This window comes from Dipodomys merriami, unplaced genomic scaffold (assembly GCF_024711535.1).
Source record: "Dipodomys merriami isolate MVZ:Mamm:240054 unplaced genomic scaffold, mDipMer1.0.p SCAF_45, whole genome shotgun sequence".
Taxonomy (NCBI): Eukaryota; Metazoa; Chordata; class Mammalia; order Rodentia; family Heteromyidae; genus Dipodomys; species Dipodomys merriami.
This window is the reverse complement of record NW_027206013.1, coordinates 4,259,127-4,278,537: the sequence shown is the minus strand read 5'-3', so window position 1 is coordinate 4,278,537 and position 19,411 is coordinate 4,259,127. Positions and strand designations below refer to the sequence as shown.

The 19,411-nt window shown below is 40.0% G+C and overlaps 1 protein-coding gene across 5 annotated transcripts in view; it reads right to left on the bottom strand.

Annotated features, from left to right (window-relative positions):
• Specc1l (sperm antigen with calponin homology and coiled-coil domains 1 like) overlaps positions 1-19,411 on the bottom strand; it is a 148,134-nt gene that overhangs the window by 58,281 nt on the left and 70,442 nt on the right. For all 5 annotated transcript variants that reach the window (XM_069994420.1, XM_069994421.1, XM_069994422.1 and 2 more), the window contains 5 exons: positions 17,285-17,358; positions 15,119-15,294; positions 8,230-8,393; positions 4,394-4,485; positions 446-536 (listed from right to left, as the gene is read on the bottom strand). In XM_069994420.1, the coding sequence (XP_069850521.1) occupies positions 446-536; positions 4,394-4,485; positions 8,230-8,393; positions 15,119-15,294; positions 17,285-17,358 (597 nt within the window). The remainder of the gene's footprint in view (positions 1-445; positions 537-4,393; positions 4,486-8,229; positions 8,394-15,118; positions 15,295-17,284; positions 17,359-19,411) is intronic.

Below are 19,411 nucleotides of genomic sequence, written 5' to 3'. Positions count from 1 at the left end.
CTACTCAGAAAATGGTATATAAAGGAAAGAAAGAAAGGCAGGGTTTAGGCCGAGGAGATTCTAAACCTTTCACTGTTTCTTTAGAAGAGGTCTTTCTAAGAGGAGAAGATCCTAAGTTTCAGATCAGCCTGGGCTACATAGAAAAACCCTGTACCAAAAACAAACAACCTTAAAGAGTTGTAAAAACTACATTCATTAATAATAACTCATTTCCCCACTTGTAATTAATACATAAAGTACTCTTTCCTTTTATTTTTTTTTTTCCTGAGACAGGGACTGAGCCTAGAGCATCACCAGATATACTAGTAACCTTGGCTACAAATGTATACCAGATTGCCTGATATGATGTCAATAGCAAAGAAAGTAGCAAATAATTAGCCAAAGCAGCCAAAAGAATCTAACTAACAAATCAAAGGGCAAGATTTTGACATTGTTTTAGATGTACCTTGAACAGGGATTTCTCCATAGTTTGGTCTTTTATCCGACAAGGCTGTTAGGGGCTTGGATGTTGAGATTGGTCCACTTATGGAATGTCTCTGAAATCATAAGATACATAATACAAAGTCAGGTAAAATCTGGTACTAAAACTCACATGAAAAAAAGTGTTGCAAAGATGAAACATAAATTTGCATCCTGTGCTATAGTAATGTTATAACATTCATACACCATAGGCATACCATGGGATTAACGAACTTTTTAAAAACTTCAATATTATGAGATGTATAGATGTATGTAGATTCATGTATAGTTGTAAGATATAATACAGAAATTTATGTTCTCTTCACTCAGTTTTCCCAAATACTAATACCTGGTAAGTCTGTAGTTAAAAACTGCAGGGAATGTGGCTTAGTGGTAGAGTGCTTGCCTATCATACATGAAGCCCTGGGTTGATTTCCTCAGTACTACATAAACAGAACAAGCCGGAAGTGGCACTGTGGCTCAAGAGGTAGAGTGCTAGCCTTGAGCAAAAGAAGCTCAGGGACAGTGCCTAGGCCCTGAGTTCAAGCCCCAGGACTGGGAAAAACAAACAAACAACAACAAAAAAACCCATTGCAACCAGGATAGTGACAATCAAGATATAGAACTTTTCTGTCATCATAAAGATTTTTTCTTGTTTTTTGGGGGTTTTTTTTGGGTCCGGTCGTGGGGCCTGAACTCTGGGCCTGGGCGCTGTCCCTCAGCTCTTCAGCTCAAGGATAGCACTTTACCACTTGAGCCACAGTGCCACTTCTGGCTATTTTTTTCTGCTTATATGGTGCTGAGGAATCGAACCCAGGGCCTCATGCATGTTAGGCAAGCATTCTACCACTGAGCCACCTTCCCAGCCCCCAGATAGATTTTTTTCTATGGTCCTTTTATAGTTTCAATCATCTTTTCCCTGCAGACCCCTGATTACTGGTCTCCTGATAATGACTGCATTATTTTGTTTAAAAATTCTTGAAATATCTAATGGCAATTCATTAAATTAAAAAAAAATCTCCATATAGGGCTGGGAAGGTGGCTCAGTGGTAGAGAGCTTGCCTTGCATGCCTGAGGCCCTGGGTTCGATTCCTCAGCACCACATAAGCAGAAAAAGCCAGAAGTGGTCTTGTGGCTCAAGTGGTAGAGCGCTAGCCTTGAGCTGAAGAGCTGAGGGACAGCGCCCAGGCCCAGAGACCAACCCCCCAAAAAAGAAATAGTAGAGGCATTTACTAGTAAGCATGAAGTCAAAATCCCAGTACTGTCCCCTTAGATCTGACTGGCTTCCCTGCTTTGCTCCAAGGCAGTTCATCTCTGTGCACCATCATCTGGAAATTGCCTCCAAGAAAAAAAGAACATGGGCCATAGCAGGGTTTTCCTATGTACCTTCATTTTCTAGGAATAACAGTTTTGTATCACTTTTTCAGACATTACAATGTCTGAAAATAATTGGTTCTTACATTTTGTCCTGTTTTCTATTTGTTTGTGATAGCAACTCCTGCAACTCCCTCATGGTCAGAAGAGAATTCCCACCCAGGGAGTTTAAAAAAAAAAAACAACAAAACCTAGCAATCCCAACCTTAGACTCTAGTCCCCAGAGATTCTGGTTCACTAAGATGAAGCCTGGGAATATATGCATTTAAAAATTCTCATGCTGATAATCAACAAGGTGAAGAAGAAAAGGCAAAAGAGTCATGGGTTTCAAACAGCTTCGGCTATGCTCTAAAAACTTAGGGCCTGACTCAAGGGGTAAAGCACCTACTTAGCAAGAATGAGGTCCTAAGTTCAAAACCCAGTACCAACAACAACAACAAAAATCATGGTGGCTCATGCCTATAATCCTAGCTACTCCGGTGGCGGGGCCCTTGTTGATTGCTTTTCATACATATACAGATATGAAAACAGGAGTAGGATATTTTTGCTACACTTTTACAAGCTCACTGAATTTTGGTTACATCTTGTTCCTGTTAAGACATCCTGTTCCTGTTAATTAAGCCGAATTCTAATGCAGATTGTGAACCTGAGCTCAGCCAGTGTGAACAGAGGGCAGGGCCTGCTGGGTTAGGGATAAAAGGGGAGCAGCCTGCCTGCTGTGACTGATGGTGTACTCTTCTGTAAAAGTCAACTTTGCCTTGCTGAGTACCTTTTGAGTTGGTGTCCTTATTCCCATGCAGTACCCCCAACATCCCAAGACAAAGCTAACACTCTGCAAAAGTCCACTCATAAAATACATGACCAATAATTAGCATAGCACAAAAGTTAAATTCAGAAGGAAAATGTTCCTATGTCCTATTGTTTTAGAGAGTAGGTATGGCCAAGACTTCTCTGTATCACAGAAACTAGGTTTGGGGCAATTTTCCTCTGGCTATTCTCACCCATATACCATTAAGCCACACTTTGGCTTTTGAGAACAGAGAACAGACTCCACCTTGCTCTTGGCCTACATTCCCCCAACAGCAATGAAAGGTAACTTCTGAAGCTTGAATGTAATGTGAACCAATCATGTTTTCATGCTACACTGTGGCAAAATGGCCCCAAATGAATACTGCTTCTCTGCACTCATGCCTTGTTCAGATCCTTCCCCTTCTAAATCTGAGATGATCCTGTGCCTTGCTTGGACCAAAACAGCAAGCTACAAGTGATTCTGTCCAAGATCCATGTTGAGATTTTCTCAACATGGCTTTTGCTAACTTCCACTTTTATTCTCCTGGAGCTGGACCAAGGGATGAAGGACTCAGAGAAAGAACGTGTGGAAAGAAGGGGCCAGGATCCAGCTAAGCTCAGGCCCCAGCCAACTCTGCCTGATACTGCAATCACAATACTGAGCCTGAGCACAGCAGCAAAGGACTGCCTAGCCAACCCAGAAAGTGAAAATAGGATATCTGCCATTTCATGGATAACAGAGGAAGAAAATGTGTGTATATATGTATTTATGCATATATATACACATACATACACACACTATAAATATATATATATATATACACACATACACACATACTCATCTATCAGAAAGAATAGTGTGTTGAATATTATGTCATTTGCAGGGAAATTGATGAATCTAGAGATTAATGACTCGTGCTTTCATATGTGGAGGTTAGACCTAAATTTTAAACATATATGAAAATATGTTCAGCTATATACATACATACACAACAGACTAATGTATGGTATACCCAGGGGAGGATTCCAATGGCATAACTCCTCTGAACAACTAATGAACAGTCTAACAAATGAATACCAGGGAGTTGAAACATTTTGGGTATAGGAAAGAGAAGAGGGTCAGGTGAATAAAGACAGAAATTGGGGGCAAATATAGTCATTATATTCAATATGGAAAAGATGGGGAACAATGATGAAAGGGGTGACAACGATCAAGATGTACTATACTCATAACCCAACTTGTTAAGCTGAAACCCCTTTGTATATCTACGTCAAATTTTAAAACAATTTTTATTTATTTTATTTATTTTTTTGGGGGGGGGGTCTGGTCATGGGCCTGAACTCTGGGCCTGGGCGCTGTCCCTCAGCTCTTCAGCTCAAGGCTAGCACTCTACCACTTGAGCTACAGCGCCACTTCTGACTTTTTCTTTTTGCTTATGTGGTGCTGAGGAATCGAACCCAGGGCCTCAGGCATGCAAGGCAAGCGCTCTAAAACAATTTTTAATAAGATAGTTGCACTTTTAAGTCACTAAATTTTGAAGTGACTCACTAGTCAGAAAAGATGAAACATAGCAGTTACATTCTTACAGAGTCATCTACATTTTCTAGAATAATACATTTATATTTATGATTCACTTCCATGAAGAATATACAGTCTTAGGCAACAAATTCCACATATGCCTCTCTCAGGTAATCAGTGCCTACCTGAGTCACGCATGTGTGACTTAAAGAAGAGATTTCATTTTTAGGTTTTGGGGCTCTCAGCCCTTACCTGCATGGGGGAAACAGCTGCTGCAGGAGGAGTTTTCATAGGACTTGGACTCAGAGGCGTTCGAGGAATTGCAGCTGCAGCAGGGTTTGGTACTACAAAAGTAACAAACAAGTAAAAACTGAATACTTTACAGTGTGAATAGAAGCTTTCTTAACTGGACTCCATTTAACAATTCACTAGATAAGCCAATACTCTTGAATCTCCCCCACCCCACCCCCTCCCACTACCTTAGCTGCTGTCTAACCTATGCCCTTCAAGACAGGTTCCCCTCCTACCAGGTAAACTCTCTGCCTCCCTAAGCCAGTATTTCATTTTTGCTGTTAATTACTTTACAATAGTAGTCCATAAATCAATGAAATCTACGTGTTAAAAAAAAGAGGACTGAGGGGTATAGCCCAAAGGTACAGTGTACTTACTGAGGGTCATGCATCAAGATTCTAGATTCAATCTCCAGCAACACATACACACACACACACACACACACACACACACACACACACACACACACACACACACGAAACAACAACAAAAATACAGAGATGGAGCAGGGCACCAATGGCTCATGTTCACACACACACACACACACACACACACACACACACACGAAACAACAACAAAAATACAGAGATGGAGCAGGGCACCAATGGCTCATGTTCAGGGATAGCACCCAACCCCTGAGTTCAAGTCCCCAAACCAGAAACAAACAAACAAACAAACAAACAGGGGTTGGGAATGTGGCTTAGTAGAGTGCTTGCCTAGCATACATGAAGCCCTGGGTTCAATTCCTCAGTACCACATCAACAAACTGGAAATGGTGTTATGGCTCAAGTGGTAGAATGTTAGCCCTGAGCAAAAGAATCTCAAGGGCAATGCCCTGGCCCTGAATTCAAGCCCCAGGACTGGTATAAAACAAACAAAATAAACAGAGATAGGTTGTAAGCATTGCCTACAATGGCCTATAGCACTTGCCTAGCAAGCACAAAGCCCTGAGTTCATGGAAGAAAGGAAGGGAAGGAAGGAGGGAAGGAAGGAGGGAGGAATACATACACATAAAAGTGCTTTAGATAAGAGGCCAGACATTTTGTAGATATCCAGCAATTGAGTATTATATCAAAGAAAGGTGCGCTCCTGCTCATCTTTCCTTACTTCCTCCAGTAGAATTGACCGCTTTACCTGACATGTATTTAATATGTGTGTTTGTATGTCAATCTTCCTAATAGTTGGAACTATCCAACTATATATATATATATATATATATATATATATATATATATATATATACCTCTTATTTATACATACTTTGTATTTATTTTTATATATCTAGGTTCTAGTAATGGCTGCAAAAACATGGTTATTTTAAAAAACCAAAATAATAATTCATTTGAAGAAGAGTTAAATTCAAAATGAGCTACATCAGTGAACTGAAGCCCTCCCAGAGCATGGCAAGATAAAGCAGTGACCACTGAGGACCGTTTGATAGAGCCAAGTACTCACACTTCGAATTGGGAATTTTACTGGTATCTTCTACACAAAGATTAAATTCACACAAGATGAAATTAGCCATTTTCACATGAACAGTTCAGTGGCATTATGCACATTTACCATATTATACAATCGCCACTTCTACTGAGCTCCAAAGTTATTTCATCAGTCCAGAAGGAAACTCCTTACCTATTAAGCAGTCACTTTTCATCTACCCTTCCCAGCCCATCGCAATCTGTTTTCTGTCTCTATGAAAATGTGGTCTGTTGTGCCTGGTTTCTTTCACTGAATATAATACTACGAAGGCAGCATGTAGCAATATTTGATTCCTTATGGCTGAGGAGGTTTCTATTCCACTGTATTTTTTGTTTGTCCTTGTATGGACAATTAGGAGTGTTTTATTTTGTTAATGTATACTAATTATACAAAGGGTTCTCAGTGTGCTATTTCCATACATGTATATATACTTTTATCAAATTTACCTTTTCTATTACTCTTTTATTCTCCCTTTACTGAATACGCTTTAACAGGTTTCATTATTCCATTCATAGAGTCACTAGAGAGCCTACTGTGAATAGTGCCATCATGAACACTTTATGTACAATTCTTTGTCTAAATACCTACTTTCAATTCTTATGTAATTCTTTTCTGGGTCAATGAGATGTACTTTATTATTATGTAATGTTTTATTAGAGGTGCTTTGTTAGTATTATGAATAGTCACATGATTATAACTTCACAGTAAATGCCATTATTTTCTTATTCTAGAAGTATATATGTATATATACCTGTTTACGCATGGGTGAAGAAAGCTGGGGAACACAAGATTTGTTTGGTACATAAGATATCTAGGAAAGTGCTGGGCAGTGGTGGCACACACCCATAATCCTAGTTATTCAGGAGGGTTGAGATCCATAGATCAACAGTTCAAGCAAGTGCAGGTAGAGAAGTCTAAGAGGCCAAAATAACCAGCAAAAAGCTGAGCTGGCAGATTGGAGGTATGGTTCAAGTGGTAGAGTACCAGCCCTGAGCAAGAAAGTCAACAAAGCTCAAGGCCCTGAGTTCAAGTCCCAGTACAGGCACACACACACACACACACACACACACACACACACACACACACGCACACGCACACGCATACACGCACACACAAAGCCAAACTAGAGGCATGGTGATAGAGCACTAGCCACAAGCAAGTCAAACAAGTATCAGGTCCTAAATTCAAACCGATAAAAAAAAAAGTCTAGGACACATGAGTGTCAATCTCAAGGATGCACTAAGATACATAGAACTAAAGAGGGGCTGGGAAGTTGGCTCAGTGGTAGAGCGCTTGCCTTGCATGCCTGAGGCCCTGGGTTCGATTCCTCAGCACCACATAAGCAAAAGGAAAAAAGCCAGAAGTGGTGCTGTGGCTCAAGTGGTGGAGCGCTAGCCTTGAGCTGAAGAGCTTGAGGGACAGCGCCCAGGCCCAGAGTTCAGGCCCCATGACTGGACCCAAAAAAAAACAAAAAAAAAAACATAGAACTAAAGAAGCTAAGATAAAGGGAAGGGAACTTTCCCTTTGGCAGAGAACTATAGTTGTATATATGGAAGTTTTAGAAAAGAAGTTATTGAAAGCCGGGTGTCAGTGGCTCACGCCTGTAATCCTAGCTACTCAGGAGGCTGAGATTTGAGGAAAGCAGTTCAAAGCCAGTCCAGGCAGGAAAGTCTGTGAGACTCTTATCTCCAATAAAAACCATCAGAAAACCAGAAGTGGTGCTTTGGCTCAAGCAGTAGAGCGCTCTCCTTGAGCTGAAGGGCACAGGGACAGCGCCCAAGCCCAGAGTCCAAGCCCCACAACCAACAAAGAAAAAAAAAAAAAGAAATTATTGAAAGTCATAAGAAGTCAGGCATGGTGGCTCACACCTGTAATCCTAGCTAGCTACTCAGGAGGCTGAGATCTGAGGATCATGGTTTGAAGCCAGACCAGGCAGGGAAGTCCATGAGACTCATCTCCAAAAAATTACTCAGAAAAAGCCAGAAGTGGCTCAAGTGGTAGAACACTAACCTTGAGCACAAAGAGGCTCAGGGACAGTGCCGCGAGTTCAAGCCTCAGGACCAGCAAAAAAAAGGAAATAATAAGAACAGGTGTGATCCAGATGAGGAGAAGATACATGGTAAGGTCTGAGACAAAGGCTTCTGAAGCAGAACAGATTCTAACTCCTCCATTAAAATTGATCTGGCCTTTTGGCGTATTGATACTATATAAAAGTTTGATATTATATAAAAGACCAAGAGACTAAGATAAAGTCCAGGAAACACATGGCAAGTGGTATAATCATATGCCATGAGCATAGGAGACAAGGAAGTACTTACCTTGAGATGCACTGTCGAAAGACTTGATGAGGGTTTTTACTGTAGGAGTTGGCTCTGAGGAGGTTGAGGACCTTCTGCTCAGTCCCATCCCTTGCCTTAAAGCTGCCAAATCTCTCTCAACCGCATTCATGTAGTTGTACACTCGGCCTCGTTCCTCCTCTTGCCTAAAAACAATATTAAACTTTGGGCATTTCATGTGTGGCTGTATGAGAGATCATATACATTTTCCCCTCTAAATTGAAAAGCAGTGAAAGGTATTAATTTTTGTTTTTGGTTGTTGTTATTGTTGTTTCAAAGTGTACAACTGAGTAGAATAGACAACCAGTCTAATAGTCTCATTTGCTTGGTAAATATCAGGAAATGATATTAAAATTTTCAAATCAGGTTAAGTAAGTTAAGTAACCATCAAATTCCATTTCACCTAAGTATGTGCCAGTGAGGACATCAGTAGGTAATCAGCAGTGAAATGGGAGGCAGACTAGCTGCAGGCCTGACTTGAAGCTGGAATCTCTACTTCTGGGAAGTAGAGTACTCTGCTGCTGGGAAGGCCCAGTCCTCAGGAGTCTTGGGAATTTACCAGCATTATGTAGATAATTTTTGCCAGCTCTGGCTAACATGTTGTACTTTGACATGAAAATGAAGAAATGAAACCAAAGCCCATGTTCTTAAAGAATAAAACAAAACTGCTATAATCTCTAAACAGAATATCAATGAAGAATTAGAAGAATAGGTCATACTTGTAACATGAATCCCCTAGCAGCTCATGGTAATTTATCCTGAGTCATCAGAAAAGTAAATTACCATTCATTTCTGACCTTCTTACTGAGCTAATAAATTTTTTTTATCTGAAATGAGATTACAATTGCAGAGTTTGCATGTCATAAAACTATCAAGTATACTTAGGAACAAAAATTAAGCCAGTCCTTAAGGAAAAATTGTTGTTGGTAGTCATTTGGCTCTGCTGGCAGGCTTTTTTGCCTCAAAATGTACAATAGGATTCATATTCAGCTAGTTGTCATGATTAGAAAGTTTAATGATCAATAATGGCAATCAAACTTTTGGCTCTCAGAAATCCATTCCACTCCTAAACATAATTGAGGGCTCCAGAAAGTTTTTACTTATCCATTAATTAAAACTAAGAACTATATAAAATATTTATCTCACCTAAAAACAAAGGTAAACCCAGGACTTACATGATGAAAATATCCTTATGAAAAATTACTATTAAAAATATAATTATAGGGCTAGTGGTATATAGCCTAGTGGTAGAGTGCTTGCCTAGCATGTATGAAGCCCTGGATTCAATTCCTTAGTACCACATAAACAGAAAAAGCCAGAAGTGGCACTGTGGCTCAAGTGGTAGAGCATTAGCCTTGGACAAAAGACGCTCAGAGACAGTGCCCAGGCCTTGAGTTTAAGCCCCAGGACTGACAAAACATTAATAATAATTATATTCCACATTTTCTTGGTCCATTCATCTGTTGGGGGGCATCTGGACTGGTTCCAAATATTAGCTATGGTAAATAATGCTATGATGAACATAGTTGTGCTGGTAGCTTTAGTATGGGCCTGTTTGTGGTCATTTGGGTAAATGTCCAGAAATGGGATTGCTGGGTCATGGGGGACTATATGTTTAGTCTTTTGAGAACCTCCATACTGCTTTCCAGAGTAGCTGAACAAGTTTACAATCCCACCAACAGTGTAGTAGTATTCCCTTTTGGTCACATACCTGCCAGCATCTGTTGTTAATAGATTTCTTGATAAGGGCCTTTCTAACTAGGGTGAGGTGGAATCTCAGTGTTGTTTTTGATTTGCATTTCTTTTATGGCCAGAGATGTTGGAAGCAACCCAGATGCCCCTCAATAAATGAATGGATCAAGAAAAGGTGGTATATATATTTATATATGTACAATGGAATTTTTTTTTTTTTTGGGTCCAGTCGTGGGGCCTGAACTCTGGGCCTGGGCGCTGTCCCTCAGCTCTTCAGCTCAAGGCTAGCACTCTACCACTTAAGCCACAGCGGCACTTCCGGCTTTTTTCTTATGTGGTGCTGAGGAATCAAACCCAGGGCCTCGAGCATGCAAGGCAAGTGCTCTACCACTGAGCCACCTTCCCAGCCCTGTACAATGGAATTCTATGCTTCCATCAGAAAGAATGACACCGCCCCATTTGTAAGAAAATGTAAAGACTTGGGGGGAAAAAATCATATTAAGTGAAGTAAGCTAGACCCAAAGAAACATAGGTCCCATGGTTTCCCTCTTTTGTAATTATTAGTATAGGTCTAGGATAATCCTAGCAGATGAGCGGAATAGCTCAATAGCTATGTACATATGACCATATAAGATGATGCTAAGTGAAATGAACTCCAAAACATGGACACAAGAGGTTTTTCGTTGTTGTTTTTTCTTTTTTTCTTTTTTTGTCGGTAGTGGGGCTTGAACTCTGGACCTGGGTGCTGTCCCTCAGCTCTTCAGTTCAAAGCGAGCGCTCTACCAGTTGAGCCACAGAGCCATTTCCGGTTTTCTGAGTGGTTTATTGGAGATAAGAGCCTCATGGACTTTTCCTGCCTGGGCTGGCTTTGAACCCCAATCCTCAGATCTTAGCCTCCTGAGTAGCTAAAATTACAGGCATGAGACACCAGTGCACAGCTTTGTTGTTGTTTTTAATGTACTATATAATTTCTTGTTTCTCTTCTATTTTTCCTCCCTATAGTTTATCCCCTACTGTCATTGTATTTGATTTTGGTACCCTGATTATTGTATATACGTTTATCTGAATTAGGGAAGGCAAGGGGAACAACAAAATGATAAGACAAAGGGCAAAAGGAGAACCCTTACAGGCATAAGCCACTGTGTCTGGCGCGCGCAGACACAGACACAGACACAGACACAGACACAGACACAGACACAGACACAGACACACACACACACACACACACACACACACACACTCCTCCCCCCCCCACACACACACACTCCCCCCCCCCACCTCCTTCGTGCCAGTCCTGGGGCTTGAACTTGGTCTAGGTGTTATCCCTGAGCTTCTTTTGCTCCAGGTTAGTGCTCTGCAACTTGAGCCACGGCACTTCCGGCTTTTTCTGAGTAGTTTATTGGAGATAAGAGTCTCACAGACTCTTCTTTCTGGGCTGGCTTCAAACTTCAATCCTCAAATCTCTGCCTCCTGAGTAGCTAGGATTATAGGCATGAGCCACCAGCACCCAGTATGCCTTATATATATATTTTTTAAATTAAAAAACATTTTTATACTGAGGTTTGAACCCAGGGCTTTGTGATTATCATGCAGGCACTATACCAACTGAGCTAAGCCTCAGTTTTAGGGGCTCCCACTTTTGCTATGACCAGCCTGAATTGAGATTCTTCTATTTATGCTTCCCACATAACTGATATGACAGCTGTACTTTACTATTTCTACCTTATTCACTAAGATAGGTGTCTAACTTTTTACCTAAGCCTTAAATCAAGATCCTCCTGCTCTCAGCCTCCTAAGTAGCTAAGTAGGTATGAACCACCATACCCAGCTACTATGTTTACTTTTGCACTGAGAGTGATAAAATATAAACCTTATGAGTCAAGGCCTTGGCACCAAATTGTATTCATAATCATTAAACAACCACATACATTTAAAAAGTGCCAAAAGTCCAAACCAAACAAAATGCAGGTTTTACCTAAAGATGCCTTTCCTGAAAGGGTAAAGTATTAATTTTACCAAATCTCAGGTATCCTATTTTTAATGTTCCATGTGACAAAATGGTAAGTACAAAAAGGTACTTTTGCTGTGTATCCATATATGAGGTTGCCTTGAGGGAAGCATTCTGTGATAATTTTTGTTTAAACTACTGTCTTTTCATTTTTATTTGAAAATAATTGGGAGACAAACTACAGATATTAAGACTGACTTCTAGTGGGAAGTTTCTCAAAAATGATTAAGATAGCCCATCCTAGCTGGGTGCAGGTAGCTCATGTTTAAATTCTAACTAGTTAGGAGGATGAGATCTGATGATACTGGTTCAAAGCCAGCTAGAGCAGGAAAGTCTGTGAGACTCTTATCTCCAATAACCTACTCAGAAAAAGCTGGAAGTAGACCTGTGGCTCACAGAGCACTACCCTGAACAAAAGAAGCTCAGGGACAACACCTAGGCCAAGTTCAAGACCCAAGACCAGCAAAAAAAGAAAAGAAAAAAAGAAAAAAGAATATATAGCCCAGACACAGTGGCCTATGCCTGTAATCCTAGCTACTCAGGAGGCTGAGATCTGAGGATGACAGTTCAAAGCCAGGGCAGGGTCATATCTCCAATAAACTTCTGGAAAAAAAATTCAGAAGTAGTGCTGTGGCTCAAGTGGTAGAGTGCTACTCTTGAGCAAAAAAGCACCCAGGTCCCAAGTTCAAGCCCCAGGACTGGCATGGCATAGAAAAGGACAGAACAGGACAGGACAGGACAGGACAGGACAGGACAGGACAGGACAGGACAGGACAGAACAGAACAGAACAGAATGAAATACAATATAAAATACAAAATAAAATAAGACCCTATCCTGAAAATAAATCAAGAAGGACTGGGGCATACTTAAGTGGTAGAATGCCTGCCTAGCAAGCTCAAGATCCTGAGTTCAAACCCCAGTACCACCAAAAAGGAAAAGGAAAACGCAGTAAAAAGAGCTAACAACCTGTTAGTATTACAATGAAAACAATGCTAACTGAACGGGTCTTGTGAAAGTATAAGAGCCTCAAAATTACTGACGATTACTGTTGTACAAGATGCTGCTTCTTTTGGAAGGCAACTTGTTTTAAACATGTATCTCAAAGACTCATGAGGTTTTAGGAGCCAATGGAATGATCCTTTAAAAGGAGAATTTCAGAGCAAGGAGTGTGGCTCAGTGGTAGAGCATTTGCCTAGCATGTATAAGGCCCTGAGTTTGATCCTCTGTGGTCCCCAAAATGGCAAAAATAAACAAAAAGAATTTCAGTCACTCATCATAACTCCCAAATAAGGCATTTCTGATAATATACAGAGAAACAAAAGTAACAAAGATTCTATCAATGGAGGATCAAAAATCCTTAGCCTCATTCAAATTCTACTTAAGGAAGCCAATGAAAAATGTTTAGCAATACTTTTCTCTGGGACATACATTAAGACTAGGGAATAATAAAATAAAGTTGTCATAGGTACACTATTTTTTAACTTTTTCCTATGTCTAATTAAGAATTACTCAAGGAGGGGCTGGGAAGGTGGCTCAGTGGTAGAGCGCTTGCCTTGCATGCCTGAGGACCTGGGTTCGATTCCTCAGCACCACATAAGCAAAAAGAAAAAAGCCGGAAGTAGCGCTGTGGCTCAAGTGGTAGAGCGCTAGCCTCGAGCTGAAGAGCTGAGGAACAGCGCCCAGGCCCAGAGTTCAGGCCCCACAACCGGACCCAAAAAAAAAAAATTATTACTCAAGGAATAATCCAGTTTGTAATAACCTCAAATGCAAAACTACTCTCCCCCACTCATAGATGGTGTCTCATTGTGGAGTTCAGAACATATCCTGACGGCCTCTCACCTAGTAAATTTTATACATTTCCAGTATCTGTTGAAGAAAAAATGTACAATTGATATGTGATTGTAACAAATGGACCTTCTTCAAATGAGAAGTAGAGAGAAATTCACTTTGATTCTTTACTTAGGTTTCTAAAATTACTAGCTAAAGTGTACTGGCCATTGCTCTGAACACTTTGTAGGTACCATCTCATTTACTCCTTACAATACTGTAAAGAAAGTAGTATTGGGCTGGGAAGGTGGCTCAGTGGTAGAGCACTTGCCTCGCATGCATGAGGCCCTGGGTTCGATTCCTCAGTACCACATAAGCAAAAAGAAAAAGAGCCAGAAGTGGCGCTGTGGCTCAAGTGGTAGTGTGCTAGCCTTGAGCTGAAGAACTGAAGGACAGTGCCCAGGCCCACAGTTCAGGTCCCACGAATGGACGCCTCCACCTCCCAAGAAAAAAAAAAGAAAGAAAGTAGTATTGTCTTCACTTCAAAGATGAGAAAACTGAGGCTGCTCAGGGAAATTAAGGTTGCTGACCAAGATCAGATCTAGTTAATAAGAAGCAAGGAGCACCTCAGAATGGGACACAAGCGAAGTCTACCCTAATTTAAAGAAAAACTTGCCAGGAACCAGTGGCCCACATCTGTAATCCTAACTAGTCAGGAAGCTGAAATCTAATGATCAAGGTTCAAAACCAGCCTGGGTAGAAAAGTTCATGAGACTCTTATCTCCAATTAACTAGCAAAAAGCGAGAAGTGGAGCCTAGAGCACCAGCCTTGAGGATACCTAAGGGAGTATGCAAGACCCTGAGTTCAAGCCCCAATATTAGTACAAAAATAGAAAAAGAAAAGGAAAAAGGAACAACAGGACTGGATCAATGTAAGATAAGAAGAATCACAAGGTACAGTTTTAAATCATCTGCCTCCAAAGTTGTTGACCAGAACACAGAAAAACACTATGAAAGATTCATACAGACTGCAGTATTTTACAGGTCTCATAAAATAAGATGCAAAAAGTTTATCACTAAAGCTGGGTGCCGGTGGCTCACGCCTGTAATCCTAGCTACACAGGAGGCTGAGATCTGAGGATCGCAGTACAAAGCCAGCCCGGGCAGGAAAGTCTGTGAAACTCTTATCTCCAATAAATCACCAGAAAACCAGAAGTGGCACTGTAGCTCAAGTGGTAGAGCACTAGCCTTGAGCTGAAGAGCTGAGGGACAGCACTCAGGCCCAGAGTTCAAGCCCCACGAAAAGACAAAAACAAAAACAAAAACAAAAAAGTTTATCACTAAACTGGTATTGAAGTGTTTTCTACTGAAATATAGTGCACAACTGGTTTCTTAGAACATACTTGCGTGATTTTATTTCCTCCAATTCTTTTGTGAGTTTCTCATTTTTTTCTTGTGCCTCATGCAATCGGCGCTTCAGATCACCAATCTCTTCTTGGGCTTCAGATTTAATGTCATTTGCAATAACTACTGCGGTTTGTAAATCAGCTTGAAACTGTCGCCATTCTGCAGATTCTTCCTATATTAAAAAAATAAATGTTAACGGCCATGTTGGGTCATATCTACTATAATCCTTGCTATGCAGGAAGCTGAGATCTAAAGATCAATGTTCAAAGCTAGTCTGAGCAGAAAAGTCCAAGAGAGTCTTATTTCCAATTAACCACCAAAAATCCAGAAGTGGAGCTGTGGTTCAAGTGGTAGAGTGCTAGCCTTGAACAAAATAGCTCAAGAACAGAACCCAGACTCTGATTTCAAGCCCCAAGACACACACACACACACACACACACACACACACAGACCACTTTGGCGCGCGCGCACACACACGCGCGCACACACACACACACACACACCAAATCTAAATATTAGTTATGCCTATAATCCTAGCTACTCAGAAGGCTGAAATTGGAGGATTGAGGTTTGAAGCCAGCCAGAACAGTGAAGTCTGAGACTCTTATATCCAATACCACCAAAAAGCCAGAGATAGAGCTGTGTTCATGTGGTCGAGTGCTAGGCTTGAGCAAAAAAAAAACTCATGGACAGCGCCCAGTCTCTAAATTCAAGCTCCAGGACTGGCACAAAAAAGAAAAAAAAAAAAAAAACTCAGGCCCAGAGTTCAAGCCCCACGACCAACCAAAAAAAAAGGAAAAAAAAGTTTATTTCCAAAAGAAAACAAATGATGGTTTTAAAGCAATAAAACTGTGTGATTATACTGCTATCATGCCTTTTAATGACTTTTTTTAAATCCTAGAGAATTGCTATAGTCTGTACCTAACCAGTAATACAACTATTAGTAAACCTGTTCTTAAAAAAAAAAGGGAAGATTAGATGATCTGCTTACTAAAGCATCCGAGTGTTCAATATATATTAAGGAGAATAACAAAGCTTTTCAAAACTAATCTTACAAAAATAAATATCAAAAGTCTAGAACTTTACCTCTAGAAAGCTCAAGAAGGTATATAAATGGTATGTGAACCATACAGTACAAAACTATAAATAAACTGACATCAAAAACTAGTAGGAAAAAAAAAATCAAAAGTAAAGGAAAAGGAAGAGGAAGTCAGAAGAAAAACACTGAACTCAGTATAGGCAGACAGAATTATACAAGAGGCAGCGAGGAGCTGCATGGCGTGCTGCTTCCCACAGTCATGAAGGGGGCAGTATGACTGGGCAGGAAAGTTCTACACGGCCCCACCTCCAACACAGCCACAGCTGGGCCATCCTGGAGCCCTTTCACCCGCAAAACAATTTTTTGACATCGTGAAGATAGCCTGAGCAATTGTAGCAAGACCTAAACTCTAAAGTTAGTATATAAGCTGATCAAATCCATTCATAACATAATACAACATACATAATAAGTAGGATGAAAGAAGATGAATGCGGTCAAAATTGATTGTTCACGTGTATGAAAAACAAAACTTGCTGAAATTATTTTAGGGAGGGGGATGAGGAGAAGAAACAGTGATAGAGGAGTAAGACTGATGGGAATATGTTGTAAATGTGTGGAATTGGGATGTAGCTCAGTGAGTAAGTGCTTGCCTAGCAATATAACGTCTTGAGTTTGATTCCCAATACCAAAAAAGATATATATATATATATATATATACATATATATGTACATATGTACACTTTAAAAAACCCAAAACATTGTAACTATGTGGAAATGTCACAGTGAAATGCCACCCCTCCCATAACTAAATGTATGTAATTTTAAAAAAACACATGAAAAAAGCCCAGTCTTAGGACACTTTATAATTAAAAACTAATACTTGTTGTCTTTCCAAATATACAAGATTCCTAAATCTATCCCCCTAAAACCTTCACTCATAAATTACTAGTACTTTCTTCTACCCCAAATCTAGCACCAGTACCAACTTGAAATGATAGCATTTACCATCTACTCAAAGCCCAATGGGACCCATATTACACTGTATTTACAGCTTAAGGTAAATGATAGATTAATGACCACATCTCAAATTGCAGAAAACTGTTTCCTAACAAGTTTATCTTACCCGAAGTCTCCTGTGGAGTGTCTTGATTTCTCTTTCCATGTCATGCTTTTGGTCCTGGAGCTTTTTAACTGTGTCTGCAAAGACCACAAAAGTTTTAATATTCTTAGCACTATATTAAATATATATATACATATATATGCACATACATATGGAGAAGGAGGTATGTATACATGCAAATAAATTGTCTTGCCTGAAGACTATTCTTAATTCAGAATTTTTAAAGTAAAAAGGCATGTTCAATACAAGTATTCAGCAACATTACTTCTAAGAAATATACCAAGTTATAATTATGGTTTCTAGCTTACTTCCTAAGTATATTAATTCTGCAACAAAAAGTTAACTGAAGTTAGTTGTTAGGAACATATACATTACTGATATAAAAGGAATCAAACTACCACTTGAGCCATAGCGCCACTTCCGGCTTTTTCTGCTTATGTGGTGCTGAGGAATCAAACCCAGGGCCTCATGCATACAAGGCAAGCACTCTACCACTGAGCCACCTTCCCAGCCCCAAAAGAAATTGTTTTATTCATTTTATTTATTTATTTTTGTTGATCATGGGGCTTGAACTCTGGTCCTGAGTGCTGTCCCTCAGATTGTCAGCTCAAGGCAAGCACTCTACCACTTGAGCCACAGCGCCACTTCCCCAAGAAAAAATTTTAACAAAGTCAAGGTTTAAAAAAATTAAAAGTAGGGGGAGGAAGGTTGGGTGGGGGGGGGGGGGCGGGAGGAGGATGGGAGGGAAACAAAGGAGGAGGCTACAATGCTTGATAAGAAATGTACTCATTATCTTGCCCATGTAATTGTAACCCCTCTGTACAGTATTTTCACAATAAAAAAAAATAAAAAATAAAAAAATAAAATAAAATAAAATTTTTAAGTATTAATTAATAAAAAGTATTCATTCAAAAAAAACCCTGTGGTACCAATTTTTTGCCAAACGTTTTTTCTAAGTGCTGAAAACATTAAAAACATATATATGCAAAGGATTAAACTTTAAAAGTTTGTCTCAGCTGGTTGCCATGCTTTATACTGTAATCCTAGATACTTGGGGAACTACTATCAGGAAGATCACTATCTGAGGTCAATACAGTTTAAAATGTTCAGGAGAATCATCTCAACAGTGTGGTAGTATACAAGTATCATCTCAGCTTATGATAAGAAGGGTAAAACAAAAAGCAAAGTCCCTAGCTCAAAAATATCCATATTAAAAAAGAACTAGAGACATGGCTTAAGCAGTAGAATGCTTCCTAGTAAGCATAAAAGCCATGCACTCAAACATGAGAACCACCAAAACAAAGTGTGTCTGAAGTACAAACCACTCCAAAGGTCATTTAAACTGGAAACTGAGGTCCAAATTGGGCCCATCCATCTAGTTATGGGCAAGACACCTGTGCTTCACCATGCCACAGGTAAGAATGGCTCTGAAACGAGCGAGGGAACTTGGCTCCTTAAACCTAACCATGAATGAACTCAGGGTTTGGATGATAGTATCACACATAGAGAAAGAATAAAGACCAAAGCTGAAACTGAAAGTTACACTTTTATTTATATACAAATGACGTTTTATAACAAGTAGGTACACAAAAATATATTAGGGTGTAATTTCTTTTGAAATTTGTTAAAAAGCGCTTTCCTTTTTTTAATTTTAATTTCTTTTTTTTATTGTGAAAATACTGTACAGAGGGGTTACAATTACATGGGCAAGATAATGAGTACATTTCTTATCAAGCATTGTAGCCTCCTACTTTGTTTCCCCTTCCCATCCCTTCCCATCCTCCCCCCCGCCCCCCCACCCAATCCTCCTTGCCCCCTCCCCCCCCCCCCACGAAAGTTGTAAAGTTCGTTTTTGACATAACGACTTGTACATCTCATTGTTGCAATGGGTCCATCTGTATCCCTATTTAAACAATTTGTTTTTCCCCTTCCCCTCCACAAATTATACTGACATCAAATACAGTGAAAGCAGGGGTTATACTGTGGAGGAGGGTTTTTTTGTCTGTCGTGGGGTTTGAACTCTGAGCCTGGGTGCTGTCCCTCAGTTCTTCAGGGCCCTTTCAGTTTTCTGATGGCTTATTAGAGATAAGAGTCTCACAGACTTTCCTGCCTAGGCTAGTTTTGAACTGC